This window comes from Ipomoea triloba, chromosome 3 (assembly GCF_003576645.1).
Source record: "Ipomoea triloba cultivar NCNSP0323 chromosome 3, ASM357664v1".
NCBI classification, from domain to species: Eukaryota; Viridiplantae; Streptophyta; class Magnoliopsida; order Solanales; family Convolvulaceae; genus Ipomoea; species Ipomoea triloba.
In genome coordinates this window covers 18,016,739-18,031,053 of record NC_044918.1, presented here as the reverse complement: position 1 = coordinate 18,031,053, position 14,315 = coordinate 18,016,739, and the positions used below count along the sequence as shown (strand labels likewise).

General features: G+C 34.9%; 2 protein-coding genes across 2 annotated transcripts; one reads left to right on the top strand and one right to left on the bottom strand.

The window, feature by feature from the left end:
- The first annotated feature begins 5,876 nt into the window (after nucleotides 1-5,876).
- LOC116011763 (uncharacterized protein DDB_G0284459) lies at nucleotides 5,877-9,285 on the top strand. The gene is made up of 9 exons (XM_031251164.1): nucleotides 5,877-6,028; nucleotides 6,718-6,816; nucleotides 6,944-7,368; nucleotides 7,522-7,588; nucleotides 7,684-7,737; nucleotides 8,072-8,140; nucleotides 8,289-8,354; nucleotides 8,425-8,493; nucleotides 8,888-9,285. The coding sequence occupies exons 1-9, from the start codon at nucleotides 5,918-5,920 to the stop codon at nucleotides 8,954-8,956; spliced, it is 1,029 nt and encodes a 342-aa protein (XP_031107024.1). The 5' UTR covers nucleotides 5,877-5,917; the 3' UTR covers nucleotides 8,957-9,285.
- Nucleotides 9,286-11,262: 1,977 nt separating this feature from the next.
- LOC116013002 (myb family transcription factor EFM-like) lies at nucleotides 11,263-14,309 on the bottom strand. Its single transcript, XM_031252667.1, has 5 exons — nucleotides 13,816-14,309; nucleotides 13,046-13,401; nucleotides 12,700-13,009; nucleotides 12,447-12,523; nucleotides 11,263-11,951 (listed from the first exon to the last, which is right to left on the bottom strand). The coding sequence occupies exons 1-5, from the start codon at nucleotides 14,030-14,032 to the stop codon at nucleotides 11,415-11,417; spliced, it is 1,497 nt and encodes a 498-aa protein (XP_031108527.1). The 5' UTR covers nucleotides 14,033-14,309; the 3' UTR covers nucleotides 11,263-11,414.
- Nucleotides 14,310-14,315: the final 6 nt, after the last annotated feature.

The window sequence follows — 14,315 nt, the reverse complement described above, 5'->3', positions numbered from 1 at the left end:
AGCTATAATGGTTTAATTATTATTATATTATTGTTGTTGTAAATAACTATCATTCATTTAGAAAAAGATTTGCGCTAAACTCTCATCCATTTTTCATAGCATTTTTCTTACCACTCTACCTACTAGGGAAATGCCAAATTAAATCATGTTTTGAAAATGTGTTGATTGTTCAACCTTCTTCATAAAAAATTATATTTTGATTCATAGTCAACAGCGGAAGGTGGATTGCTAATAAATATTTACTTTTAGTATATTGAATGTTCATTCGTAATGTACTATAGGTTTATTTTAAGTAATATACTAAAAATGAATATTCAAAAAAAAAATGAATGGGTAGTACACTAAAAATAAATTAGTAGTATATTAAGAATGAACATATATATCAGTGGTCCAACTTACAATATGGACTATATATGGTCCATGGTATTATGATTGCTTCTTTATTTAGTTGGCATTTTAACTTATAATAGCAATATAGCATCAACAAGGGATGCTAGACAATAAAAAAAATACAAAAAGTGAAACATTTTAATTTCCTTAAAAAAGTATCATCTCCAAAGTTTCTTTTCGGCATTGAGTACCTCATAAAAAATTATATCAAGTTTTTAAATTTGATTATTTTATACCAAGTTTGAAATTTTTTGCACGATTTTAATTTTTTTTTAAAATCAAATTAATATGGATTTGACACAATATTTCATAGATAGCTAATGCGAAGGTATTAGGTTTATTGTTAACTAATAGACAAGTAAGTTATCAATGTGATTGCTAAGTTTTTTTTTTAGGCTAGATGGTAAATTTGAATAAATGGTAACGATCAAGTTTTAAAGGTAGTATAAAATTTAAAAAGTTCAAATATAATTCTCAAAAAGTAAAAATGATGGGAGTTGTTTTACCAATAAGCCATAAGCCTAAAGAATAATATAATGCTAAAGTTATCCCTAGTGATGAACTCATCATTTTCTAAACATAAATTCTGTCAATGTTTAAGTACAACTATTATCTTAGTCATGTTTTTTTTTTTCTTTTTTTTGGATTATAATACATACATCTGAAACTCCTTATGGATAATATTATATAATAATAAGTAAATGTTTTTTTTTTGAAAAAAAAAAGTAAATGTTAGACACTTGCATGAGTTGTTTACTAGCAACAATATGATGGAAATATTTTATACTATATATGGTTAAAAAAAATAAGCATGTAAGTATACAACCATGACCAACCTAACCATTCAAAAAAAAAAGTACATAGATTAAAGTTATTACATCAATATACCATAAAATAATTTTAAATTACATTACACATACTTTCGTTTTATTTTATACTTTATGATATGTTGACAGATAATTAGTGTTAAAGAGTCCACTTTTTTCTAATATTTTTTTATTTTTTTTCTTTTCCTCCCACACAATCAAGTAAATCGTGTGACAGACACACCCACACACATATATAGTATTAAAAATATGAATAATATTTTTCAAAAATCTCTATACAATTGCAAATACATTAATAAATAAAATTAACATAAGTACACAACATTTGCCCTTGAATAAACCAAACAATACACAACTAAGGATAACATCTTTACACGGCTAAAAAAAATGTGAAAACTACCTAAGTCACCTACCTTCGTCAACCACCGTATAACACTACCCAAATTTCGTCAACCACCACAAATTTTGACACTCAACTCTCTCCGACTATCCAAACACCTAATGCTCAGATGACACCCTTCTGACTTTCCTTGAGGAAAGGTCATAAGATCGAACGCCGGTGGTGGGGTATTGACTCTTTGGACGGTACGTAACAGATAGAGAAAATATAAAACAGATACTAGTATATATAGATTCCAGACTACTCTCTGGTCCATTGAAAAATTACCAATCAAAAGAAGTAGGACATTATTATTATTATTATTATTATTATTATTATTATTATTATTATTTTGTAATACTTATTGTGCACCTTAAATTATGTAAGTATAAAATAATTTTTGGCTTACACTACTTGCTAAACTTTTTTTTTTTTGAAAGCACTTGCTAAACTTAATAAGAATGGAATATGAGACATTTGCTATAAAAATGATTACAAACAATAATTTAATATATGGAACGTACCATAAACGTACACCTAAGACAATTTTTTTTTTTGGAATTATATAGTCTTGTAATTAGTTATTAAAAATTTGAGAACACATGCACTTCATTTCTTGAATCATCTTGTAATTAGTTATTAAAAATTTGAGAACACATGCACTTCATTTCTTGAATCAATCTGTCATCACTAAGTATATGCATAAAATCTAGAGAGAAGACCATAAAATCCACAGACTTCCATAGGACCATTATATATCATATCATTGGGTTTAATCATAATTAAGATTATCATACTTACACATTGTAGTACAATAATTGTACAAGAATCAAAATTGAGAGACTAAAATTTGTCCCAAAACATGATGAAAAACCAGACAAAGTTGTGGTAGTAATGCATGCAAGCTCACAGATACCTTAAAAAGAGCTGAGATGCTGTGAAGATCTTTGTTGGTACTCTTTTTCATAATGGTTTTAAAAGGAGTGAAGCTTTATAAAAAAATTTCAACCCCTCAATGATAACAAAATCGAGTGAAATTAAAGATGAACGACTAGTTTTAATTTTTTCCTGGCTTTAATAATTTCTTTTCCAGAAAGGAGACAAAACTACAAAAGATTGGTTGCTGGAGTCTGGAGATTGGATCCCACCATGGATGGGCATGCAGCATATTCAAGATCAATTTTTTTTTTTTCTTTTTTAAATGTGAGAATTATGGTGATTAGACCCCAGTGGTTGAAAGCTATTTTGTCACTTAATTAATTGGTTATCATATCATATGTGCTGCAAATTAAAGCACAAGCAAAAAAGGGAATGGAAGAGAGGGGCATGAATTTGTACACATAAAAAAGTACCAATCTTTAACCAAATTATCCCTCTTTTTCACCTATCTTTAGATCTTCAACATTCCTTTTGCTCTCATCATCAGATCACTGTACGTACTATCATGAGCATTGCACGTTGTGCTTATGAAAACCCCATCATTAGACTTTTGACATTAGCAAAAGATTATAGTGTTGATGATGATGATGGGAGAGGGATCAGATCCGAGTGAGTGGATGGTTTATCATGATGGGGTAAATAATGAGCTGAGGTTGCATGCAATATGCCCCCTTTTCCTCTTTTCTTGAGTTGGGATCAGATCAACATGGTAAGCCACTTAATAAGTTAGCTACAGTACGTGTTGTATTTTAAAGAAAAGGCAACGCATTTCAATTTTATCCTATTGCCCAACACTTTTTAGATGGAGCAGATACACCATATATATAAGTTTAATCAGATGTGGATATTTAAACCAAAATTAAGGTGTCGGCTCGGAGGGATTTGAAGTACAATCGAAACTCGATGGGATTAGTTTTATCTCTCAGAATGCGGATATTGGTATGAAAAAAATTATCTTGAAATTATTTTTAAAATCAAGTTTTCATAATATCAAGTTTAATATTAGTATATAAAATTGATATATTTAAAAAATAAATTAAAAATAATATTAAATACAAAAAATAAAATTTTAAAATATTAAAGAAAATAAGCAAAAAAAAAAAAAGAATTAGTTTGACTAGTGAATAATAAATGAGACAGATAAAATGTGATAGAAGGAGTACGTGATAATTATTTTGTATGAATTATATAAGCCTTAAGTTCTTGGTGAATTGAATTTAAAAAAAAAAAGTGTAGAGATATAGAGCTTTGTATTATCTTTTCTATATAACTGATAGAGTAATATACTGAAATATGGATATAAATACTCTTTATTAATACATTAGTTTGACTAGTGAATAATAAATGAGACAGATAAAATGTGATAGAAGGAGTACGTGATAATTATTTTGTATGAATTATATAAGCCTTAAGTTCTTGGTGAATTGAATTTTAAAAAAAAAAAGTGTAGAGATATAGAGCTTTGTATTATCTTTTCTATATAACTGATAGAGTAATATACTGAAATATGGATATAAATACTCTTTATTAATACTAGAACGGGTACAGTACAGTATACCCTAGGAGAATCTAGTCTGCGTGACAGTGGGTTAGAGGTTTCCGGTCTCTTTGACTATTATACAGTAGAAACAGCTAAAAGTCCTTCTGCTAGCATTAAATGCGCTTTTTATAAGTGACCTCGGGGACAGGTTCCGGGTCGGCAGCATGTGCTACTCATGTCAAGCATGCACCGGTCATAAACGCGGTCCTACGGCGAAAGCTAGGTGTAAGCCCCTGAACGGGTCAAGACTATACAAACGAGTTTTCCCTAGTTCAAGGTCGGGACACCCGGTTACCGAAATCAGCTGCAATCTCGGGGGGTTTAGCACCCCGACCCAAGTAGGTCGGGTGACATACTCGACCGATCTGCCTAGACCGGGCAGGTGGTCAGGGTTAACGCATAACAACAGACCAGTAGGTTAAAATAGACCGGTAAAGTCATACTGGGTTACGTAGATCGGGATTTTATCCCTATCAATAACAATATAAGACAACATATTCAGAAACATTCTCTTTACTTTCATAACATGGTATCAGAGCCTTTACTATAATTTTTCGCTCTATTTTCGTCACCCGCATGAGCCTCACCCGCCACTGACACTCTCCTACGCGCCGACGCGTGAGGCTCTGATCTCCAACTACTAGAAAATGTTTTGGTCAACTGCCCCTGGGTCACCTGAGTTTGTTTGCCTTGGATCTAGACTTGGTTTGTGTGTTGTCTTTGATTTTTTATTTCACGATCACTTTGTCTCATACACATTATATTCAGGTTTGAATTTTGTGTACTTGTGATCTGTTTCTTTTTTCTAGATATGGCTATAAGTCTGATACATCTGCATCTTTGCTAATGAGTTTGTTGAGTTGGAGTTCGCTGCTTGTTTTGTTGTTGTCACCTCCCTTTTTATGCTCATTGTCGTTTGGGGCATGTTTCCCTTTCGTTGGTAAAGAATTTGTGTCTTCCAGTTTGGAGTTTGTCTTATTCACCTTGTGTGTCCAAGCTTGTATGGTCCACGTTGTGTTCACCCAGAGTTGCGGTATTGTTGGCGTTTAATCTTCCGGTTCAGGGGGAGGCCAGGGTCCAATTCTAAGCTTGTTCGGTCCACGTCGAGTTCACCTAGTGTTTGTCAGTAGGTATTGGAGGCGTCCAAGTTCACTAGCACTTAATTGTCAAATCTTCACACTTCTCAATGCAATGGAGACTTTTGTGGTTCTCAATTTATCCATGATTATTTAGTGTTGATTTAATATTCACTACAAGATGATGAATGACCAAGACGTATTAGATCTGTCATAATTGTTTGGCATTTACATGACATTCTCAAAATAAACAGAAAATGAGGGAGTAGACAATTTAAGTCTGTCTATCTTAACTCAAGAACACCCCATTTTTTAAATAATAGATGCCAAACAATTATGATTGCTTGTGCTATTTAATAACTCGTGGCGGTTGTGGTGAATATTAAATCAACACTAAATAATCAAGAATAGTTAAAGACCACAGAACTCCCCCATTGACTTTGCATTTCCCAACCACAATGACCATTCTTAAGTTCCAGAAACAGTAACAATAACGAACTTCATAATGAATCGAATTACACAAGTATATAAAATGGTCTACAACTCCACATGGGCCATGGCATCATGTTATCAAGTACGTGGCAAGTGAAGAATTCCGAGCCTTTTAAAACCAAAAATGTGAAAAGCCCAAAATTGATTTGATGGACTCGGGCTACAGTGTGGCCCAATAAACTAGTAATTTACTAATTTTTTTATTTGTTTTTTGAAAACAATAAACTAGTAAAATTAAGACAGGAAATTTGCGACGGTGGTAGCAGCGGCGAAGATGACGATTGACGACGAGAGCTCGATTTACGTTGGAGGCCTCCCCTACAGTGCCACCGAAGAAACTCTCCGGCAAGTCTTCAATATATACGGTTCAGTCGTCGACGTCAAGGTCCCCCCACTCTCTTTGCTCTCCTCTATACACTCACGCGCATACGCTTAGCCTTATTTTTAGGGTTTTATTTTAAATTCTATTGAATTAACTTTAATTATCTTTTCATTTTCCTTTCAAATTCACACTTTTCCTCGTCAAAGCCAATGTTCTAAATCCACTGCTCTTTATTTCTTTATTTCATCAGCTGCAATTTTCTTTACATTTCAATTGGCTGAAATAGTGAAATGGTTAGTGATGGTATTAGGGAAGACGGTGAAGCTTCAAAGTCTGAGTTTACTCTCTGCTTGGCTGTTTTCATGGTTGTTATTTGATTGAACTGTGAAACTCAGGTTCTGTTCTTACTGTTATAGTAAGAAGTCTGGTTGTTTGATGTTTATAGTTAAGTAAACTAAGCTGTTAGCTATAAAAGTATATCTGTTATCCAGCTACTAATTTATTCAATTTCTTTGTATAAATGAATTAGCTTATTACTTTAATTGTGGTAGTAGTAGTTATTCAAGAGCCAATTCGGTTTATTACTGTGATTGGTTTAAACCCATTTCTGGAGAGTGGCCATTTGCATATTTTGTGTTTTTGGTTGTAAAAACCATGTATGATCTATTTGTCTTCCATAACTCTTTCTGTTTATTTAATATTTATATGCAAGATATATCCTGTTAAATGCATTTTACGTCTTTGATTTCCAGATAATTAATGACCATAATGTTAGGGGAAAATGTTATGGATTCGTCACCTTCGGAAATCCTCGATCTGCCCAACAGGCTATCAATGATATGGATGGAAAGGTATATCTTTATGTCTGTTTGACTACTGATTATTCCTTAATATTTTAATTATTGTTGGTTTATCTGAGTAATTTTTTTTTTAAAATATTATTTCTCTTCAATTCATTCATTCTTGAACTTTTCCTAGACCATTGATGGAAGGTCTGTAAGAGTAAATGAAGTCAAGACCAGAGGTGGCAGGCCAAATTTTGGTCCTCAGAGTTTTCATCATCACACTAAGAGAGGGTTGGATAGTGATAAAGACGGCTGGGACATAGAAGGTGATTATGATTATGATAGACTTAGGGATGGACATAAGGATCGGTCTCGAGACCGCACTCATAACAATAGAGGATACCAACGAATACATAATCAGGACCGAGAAAGAGATTATAATGTGGATAGAGATAGATCTCAAGACTACAGAAGAGACATGGTGGATTTTCAACGAGAATATCAAAGTAATCATGGTGACAGTTCTGAAAGATACAGAGATCAACGTAGAAAGAGGCAAAAGTATGATGATAATCATGAAAACAGAGACAGGGATCTAATTTCGAAGTTACCTAATGGGTATGATACCCTTTTGCACATTTGTTTTGGTGCAACTGATTATCACAATAATAAGTGGTATTTCTTTTCACAAAGTTATAGGAGCTTTTGGCAAATTTATTTGTAAAAAATTTAGAATAAAGTATCTTATTTTGATAACTAAATTTTAAGCAGGTCTAATTTAGGTCACCGCAATAATAGAGATCAGTCGGCTGAATCAAGTGAAAATAATCATGATCAGGTATGTTTATTGTAGTTTCAAACAACTTCCTGCTTTTACTATGCGCAGTTTAGCATACTTAGGTAATTAATATATATATTCGTACCTTTATTCAGGCTGAAAAACAACTGGAGGTTTCAAATAGAATGCTTGAAGAACTTCAACATGAGGTATATGTTACCTTAGTGCTTATACTGGAGAGATTTTTGAAGTGCTTCAACTTAATCCTTACATGAAGTGCTTATTTGAGCTAATATGGATAGGTTCCTGAATGAATCTGTAGTCTAACATCATGCTACTGGTGGTTAAGATTGCTAGTCCTTGAAATGATTGAACCAATTAAGTACAAGGGTTTGATTTTGATTTTGATTTGGCTCCATCTATGTATGTTATCCTTGATTATGTGTATCCTGTTTGGCCTTTTCTATGAGAAGGGAATACCAGAACTAAAACACAATAGTTTTCTTGCAACTCAGTTTGAAGTTCACTTTAATGTTTTTCCAGGTACCTCAGATAGAGGAAAGGGTGCAGGAAAAGATGAAGCTGGTATCGGAGTTACAGGAAAAACTCCAGGTTGAGATTTGTTGCTGTAATGTTGTGATTTCTGCTTGTCTTGCATTTCTTCCACTATTTCATTACAGTTCATTTAGTTCTCTAAGCATGCTTTTTAATATAGAGTGCATGCATCTTTTGCTTCCATCATATTGTTTGGTGACTACAGAAACTAGAGGATTCACTTAAGGCTGTAAAGAAGCTTAGGTCACAGAGACAGCTGCAAATGTCTAAGGTAATTCCACATATATGGTTTGTTATTCACTGGGTGCACATAGAGAACTCTCATTCTTTGCTATGTACAGTTGTACAAAAGTTATCTCCATGTAAGAGACAGTGGTGAAAGACTTAAAGCTTCTGAACAGGAGCTGCAGGTAGAGACTCTATCTTTTCATAAATGAGATACTAGTAGTTTACTGCCTTACTGCATTAATATCCTTTGTTAATTGTATATTTGTTCATTCTCAATGAATAGGTTTTTTTTTTTTTTTAAATGACTTGTTTTCAAACATACTGTGTATCCATCTATTCTTCATGAAATTCTTCTCTCTTGTGCTAATGAAAATATCATCTCTCATGAAAGGTAAGACAATACTAAAATAGCGAAACATGTGTGCTTCTATTTTTGTGTGTGGTTTGAAGCTGGCTTAGAACCAAAATGTTTCATAGATTTATGTCATGTTACATGGGCAAATAATGAACTTTCACTCTGATTATTGGAGCATGTATTGATTTCCAAGATAATTGATGTAAGTTTCTTTCTTATAGTCACTGGTCCACTCAACAATGCTGGAAATGGACTGTGACGATGGTCTGGGTATGAAGGATGTATCCTGAGGATTGGTGATCCCTGAGGGGTCTGAGAATTCAAATTGCTTGACGTTTGTTTGCAACTCTCTAGCCCTCATGTTCCATGGAAACTGCATGACTTCTTGTATATGCATGTCTCTGAATATGACCAAGGTAATCCTTTTTTTTTTTGTCGGCTTTTGTAATATCAAAACTTTTAGTTAGTCTGTAAGACTGTAATGCTATTTGCTACATATACATAATCACTGAATGGATCAACGATGTATGCAGTTGTACGTGCAGAACGATTAACATGAAAAGTGTTGTTTTACCTGTATATCATGTTACAAGCCTTTTAGTCCTGGCATTTTTTGTTATTTGCTTTACTGATCATTATTGGACACTGGTGACATGTCAGGTGTGTGCACAGATTGATATGTATTGAGATTTCAGTGTCTTGTCTTTATTTTCCAATTGTTTTGAGCTGAATCTGCAGTTGTCAAATTTCATTGCCACACTTGTCGAATCAATTTAGCACCACTGGCACTGCATGTCTTCAGAGAACTTACTTTTCTGAAGAAATCGTTCCAAGTTTCATAGATTGGTGTAATTTCACATTTATTGCACTATGTTGCAAATGCTGCTAGTATCTCGGATTTACATGCATGATTCCACAGGTGCTCTTTGAATGTGCAACTAGTAGTTGATACTATCCGATCCATACAGATTAATCTTGAATTGTATGCATTTTCTTGCACTTGAAGAGTTGCAGGGTCAAATATGCCCTTGAGCTTTCAGAAAAAAGGTCAAATAAGCCTTTTAAGTTTTATATGAGAAAGCAATTAGACTGAAGAACTTTAAAAAGTTGTAATTTAACTTGTCATTTTAGTGCATTTGGGTCTAATCTAATACTCTCTTTGTCCCATTTTACTTGTTTTACTTTCATTTTTTTGTTTGTCCCAAAATAGTGTTTTCTTTCTAAAATTGAACATAATTATCATTCTACATTTCTCAATTTATCCTTTTTACTTTTTCAAATTTCTAGACGATTAATGAGGTAAATACAATTGTACTTTATACAAATTACACATACTTTTGTGGGGCAAAATTGAACAGTTGGTAACATTTGTTTTGTAGTACTCTTGCTCGCATTGTTTCCTCTTTGACGACAAAGGTCCCGTGCAAAACTAGGGAAGCTGTTCTTTTCATTCTCTATTGCCTTTCGTCTTAGGGATTAACCTTAAAGCATGTCTATCGGGAAGCTAACCAGGTGGCTGATGCTCTTGTCACGGAATTTTTTGCTCTTTTAATTCTTTACTTCTAAAGGTTAAACTGGTTTTTATAATGATCTTCGAGGTTTTGCATCTCATCGACTTATTCATTGTCAATAATAGTTGTTTTGCTTAAAAAAAAAAAGGAAAATAATTTCTTGTAGGTATAAGGAGAATCAATATAAGAGTTTCACATATAAATTATAATTAGACTAAACAAAGCTTGAATCGAAAAAGAAAAAGAAAAAACTTTTAAAACAAACTAGATGAGATTAGAATGAATACATATTCCAAGAATATAAACAACTCCTCTTTTCCGGTATAAAAACATATGGGGATTGTCCGGGGCCAACATGGCACTTTATATGAAATGAAAAGGATTAAATTTCATGTGACTGCCACTGATAGCGGCATCTCTGCGCCTACTATGCATTTTGCCTTGCTGCTCTAAATATATATAAAGCTCGCTGGACCATTGGCCAAAACTTGGGAAAACAAAGGCCACCCACCATGCATATAACCAACTTTAGTTTTTAATCGAATACGACGAACAAATCCCATAAATGCCATTATATATATATATATATATATATATATAAGACTTAATTCCCTATAGTACGTTTAAGAGGATGATATTATTCCCAAATAATAATTTAATAATAGTTTCAAGGAACTTTGAGGCGCAAGGAAAAGTCTTAGGTTAATTAATGATAAAAGCTTTAGAAACATCGAGGTGAGCTTGATCCAGAAGCGGTTGTGAATGCTACCAAGGAAGATACTAAGTTAATTCTGGTAGGGGTGGGGGTAGCTACACTTTTGCTAGGTTGCAATTAACTTGCAAGAATATTATGTCCAAATAAATACGTATTTAAAAATCTCTCATGTTTTGTGAGAAGGAATAAATGTGTCTATTTTCTTGCTAATCTTGTCAAACAAGTGATTGAGGAACTTCTATAATAGATCAACCCTTAGACAAGTTGATTAAAGTACAAAATCATTATTATTATTAAAGTACACAAGATAGTCAGTTAAAAATTAAATCTAAAAAAAAAAAAGTTACAAAAGACTAAATAGGAATTTAACTAACTCCAAAACAAATCATAATTAATTAATGGCCTTTTTAAACATTGTAATTAATTTCCGAGCTATACTTACCCTACTCCTAAATCTAAATCCAAGAATTAATGCTACTAAAGTACACTAACAATAATAATCAAAGAAAAATTATAATTAATTTAGAACTTGAGACTAATCTCAGTTCCATTATTCCCCACTTCACCTTCCTCCCTTAAAACCAAAACTTTCCTCTCCCCGCCGCCGTTTTCGCTACCGCTATCGCCTTTCCAGCTGCCGCCGCTCGCCGACGACTTGCCGTCTTCGATGCTCTCTGACCGGTCACCGGACACGGGGGAGCTGTGGGTATGTGCGTGGGAGGGTGGCTTGTACATGTGGAGCTGGTGGTGGTGGTGGTGGAGGAGGGGCTGGTGCAACTGGTGGAGCGGCGGCGGCGGCGGCGCGTAGAATTCGTGATGGGCCACTTGCGGGGCGGCGGTGGCGCAGAAGTGCTGTTGAGATGCGGCGTGGGCGTGGACGGATGGGTGTGCACCGTAAAGGGTAGCGGCGGCGACGGCGGCTGGGGCGCCGCCGTGGGTGGCGGCGGCGGTTGCGTACTCCGGTGGAACCCATATGCCGCCTAATACCACGAGCTGTGGTGCTCCGGCGGCGGCTGTTTGTGGACTCGGAACTGGTCTCCTGGTGTGAAGTCTGTATTTCTGCATATCAAAAACAAAAGAGAAAAGTTAAAAGAAAAACCAACATTTGTTATAGAATTTCTTGTCCACAGAAATCAAAATTCCCTCTTTCCCGGCCCCACATCTTCTGCCTAACAGGATGTGGTGGGGTAAATGACTCAGCAATGTGTCTGTGCCTACAAGAGTCTACCACATTAGGTGTAACTCTAACACTCTTATTAACAGGACTCGATCTTCAATTCCATCATTGCCCACAATCTACCATTACTCAAGAACTAATTGAGCTACCGATATTGAGAAGGCGAAATCCCTTAGTCACCAAACCTTATTCATTGCCTCAACAGGATAATAAAGGGGTAAATTAGGCAGCCAATTTTTTGCAGAATTTCTGATTCTACTTCTTACACATTACTGCACTTAAAAGAATGTGCAGACACTGCAGTGTAGTACTAACACAGAAGGAAAAAGGGAGAGGGGGGTGGGGGAATAGATATATAGAGTTTTGTGTATGTATACCTGGAGATGGCTTTTAACTTCATCATTGGTCAATCCATCAACCTTCATGAGTTCCCTGATTTGCTTTGGGGTGGCAACTGTAATCATTGCCCAAATATGGATTATTAGCTTAAATTAATAATATCATAATACTAACAATAATTAACAAGAAGAGACAAGAAAATCAGAAACATAATACTACTTTTTTGACCATCAACATCATTTCATTTCAGGCCCCATACATTCAACAAAATCATGTCTGAATATGAAATACCTTGAGATCCACCAAGCATCTGAAGAGCATTAACGAAACGTCTGTGCAGATCAGGGGACCAACATCTTCTAGCTTTCCTCTGAGGCTGAGTGGCCGCCGCCGTGGCACTGGTGGTTTGACCATCTGCTTGACTCATACTACTTGCATCCCCGCCGCTATGATTGTTGGCCTTATTACTAGGAGGAGGATTCACAATAATAATTTCTGAAACATTATTATTCTTTTTGTCTGCTTCTATGTTGTCTTCACATGAAGAAGCTAGGGCTAGGGTTGGGGCAGGAGAGCTTCTGTCTTTGGAAAATGGAAGAAAAGCCCCCCCTCCCCCTCCCCCTCCCCCTCCACCATTATTATTATTATTATTATTTCTCTTCTCAATTAGGTTTCCTACTTTTGGGCTCATTGAAAACCCTATTATTTCATTTTCTTTTGGAGAAGAAGTTATGACACCAATACTACTGGGCTGTTGCTTCTTCCCACCTGCACCCAATTCATTTCCTTGATCACTCCATAGCTGTGCTGACGTCATCCAATTCGCCTTGTCTGACGCCATGTTCGCCGCTGCCATCTTTTCTGCTCCTCTATTATTATCACAACTTGATGAAGAATTCTTGAGTGGAATGAATTCTTCAAGAACCGGCCTCGTCGTCCCCCCTTCATTATTCGCCCTATAAGATTGCAATTGCTGCCTCGAAGCCTCCATAGCTGCCCAATTACACAAAAAATTCTTTATATTCATTAATTAACTACTCTCCGAACAAAATATAAAAAAAGAAGAGCATTATGTTACCATTCTATCTATAAATGTGTTGTGTTACTTCCCATAATGGAATAATTTGAAAATGATTATTTTGAATAGTAGTACCAAGACCCACTTTGCTAAAGATGAAACATCTAAAGTTGTGCACATTAATTAAAAGCCATTTCTAACTTCCAGGCTACATGTTACAATAAAGATTAACAAAAAAAAAAAATTAGGATTAAAGCGAGCTGCTAAGGCCTAAGGCACAAATTTTCAGACCAAGATTAACGCTTTTTTTTTTTTTTTTCAGACAATTAACAGTAGTGAAAAAGTAAATTCAATTTTTTGTGTGGCATATATATAATGAAGTGAATTACCATTGGTGAGGAGTTGCATGCATAGGGGAAGCTCGCGTTTAAAAGCATCGATCTTGAGGCGTTCTTCTTCGAGACGAGCGAGGAATTCTTCGAGCTTTTGGGAGGTTTGATGATGATCAGTGGTCGTGGTTTGTTGTTGGTCTCCGAAGGATTTTAGGAGCATAGAGTAGCTATGTTGTGGTTTGCAGTCCAGGCTTAGTTCTGAGGATGATGCCATGATGATGATGATGATGATGATGACCAACTAATAATAATAATTATTATATATTATTATCTTTTAATTTCCAAGTAAAATGCAATCTAGCTAGAAACTACAGTGATTGTGTGAAGGTCAAGAAATGTTTGTTCATACTCGAACAGGGAATGGAAGTTGGGGTGAGATCAAAAGGGTGGCCAAAAGAATAGTTTTGTTTGAACCTCAAAGTGTGGGGTGGAATGGAGAGAGAGAGAGAGAGAGAGAGAGAGAGAGAGAGAGAGAGAGAGAGAGAGAGAGAGAGAGA

Excerpts from the sequence above, each read along its gene's own strand:
- LOC116011763 (XM_031251164.1), top strand. The coding sequence starts at position 5,918 with ATGACGATTGACGACGAGAGCTCGATTTACGTTGGAGGCCTCCCCTAC. Across the intron at positions 6,817-6,943 it reads TCAATGATATGGATGGAAAG|ACCATTGATGGAAGGTCTGT; the intron begins GTATATCTTTAT and ends AACTTTTCCTAG. Across the intron at positions 7,738-8,071 it reads TTGAAGAACTTCAACATGAG|GTACCTCAGATAGAGGAAAG; the intron begins GTATATGTTACC and ends ATGTTTTTCCAG.
- LOC116013002 (XM_031252667.1), bottom strand. The coding sequence starts at position 14,032 with ATGGCATCATCCTCAGAACTAAGCCTGGACTGCAAACCACAACATAGC. Across the intron at positions 13,402-13,815 it reads CATGCAACTCCTCACCAATG|CTATGGAGGCTTCGAGGCAG; the intron begins GTAATTCACTTC and ends GTAATTGGGCAG. Across the intron at positions 13,010-13,045 it reads GAAATAATAATAATAATAAT|TTTCTTCCATTTTCCAAAGA; the intron begins AATGGTGGAGGG and ends GGAGGGGGGGCT.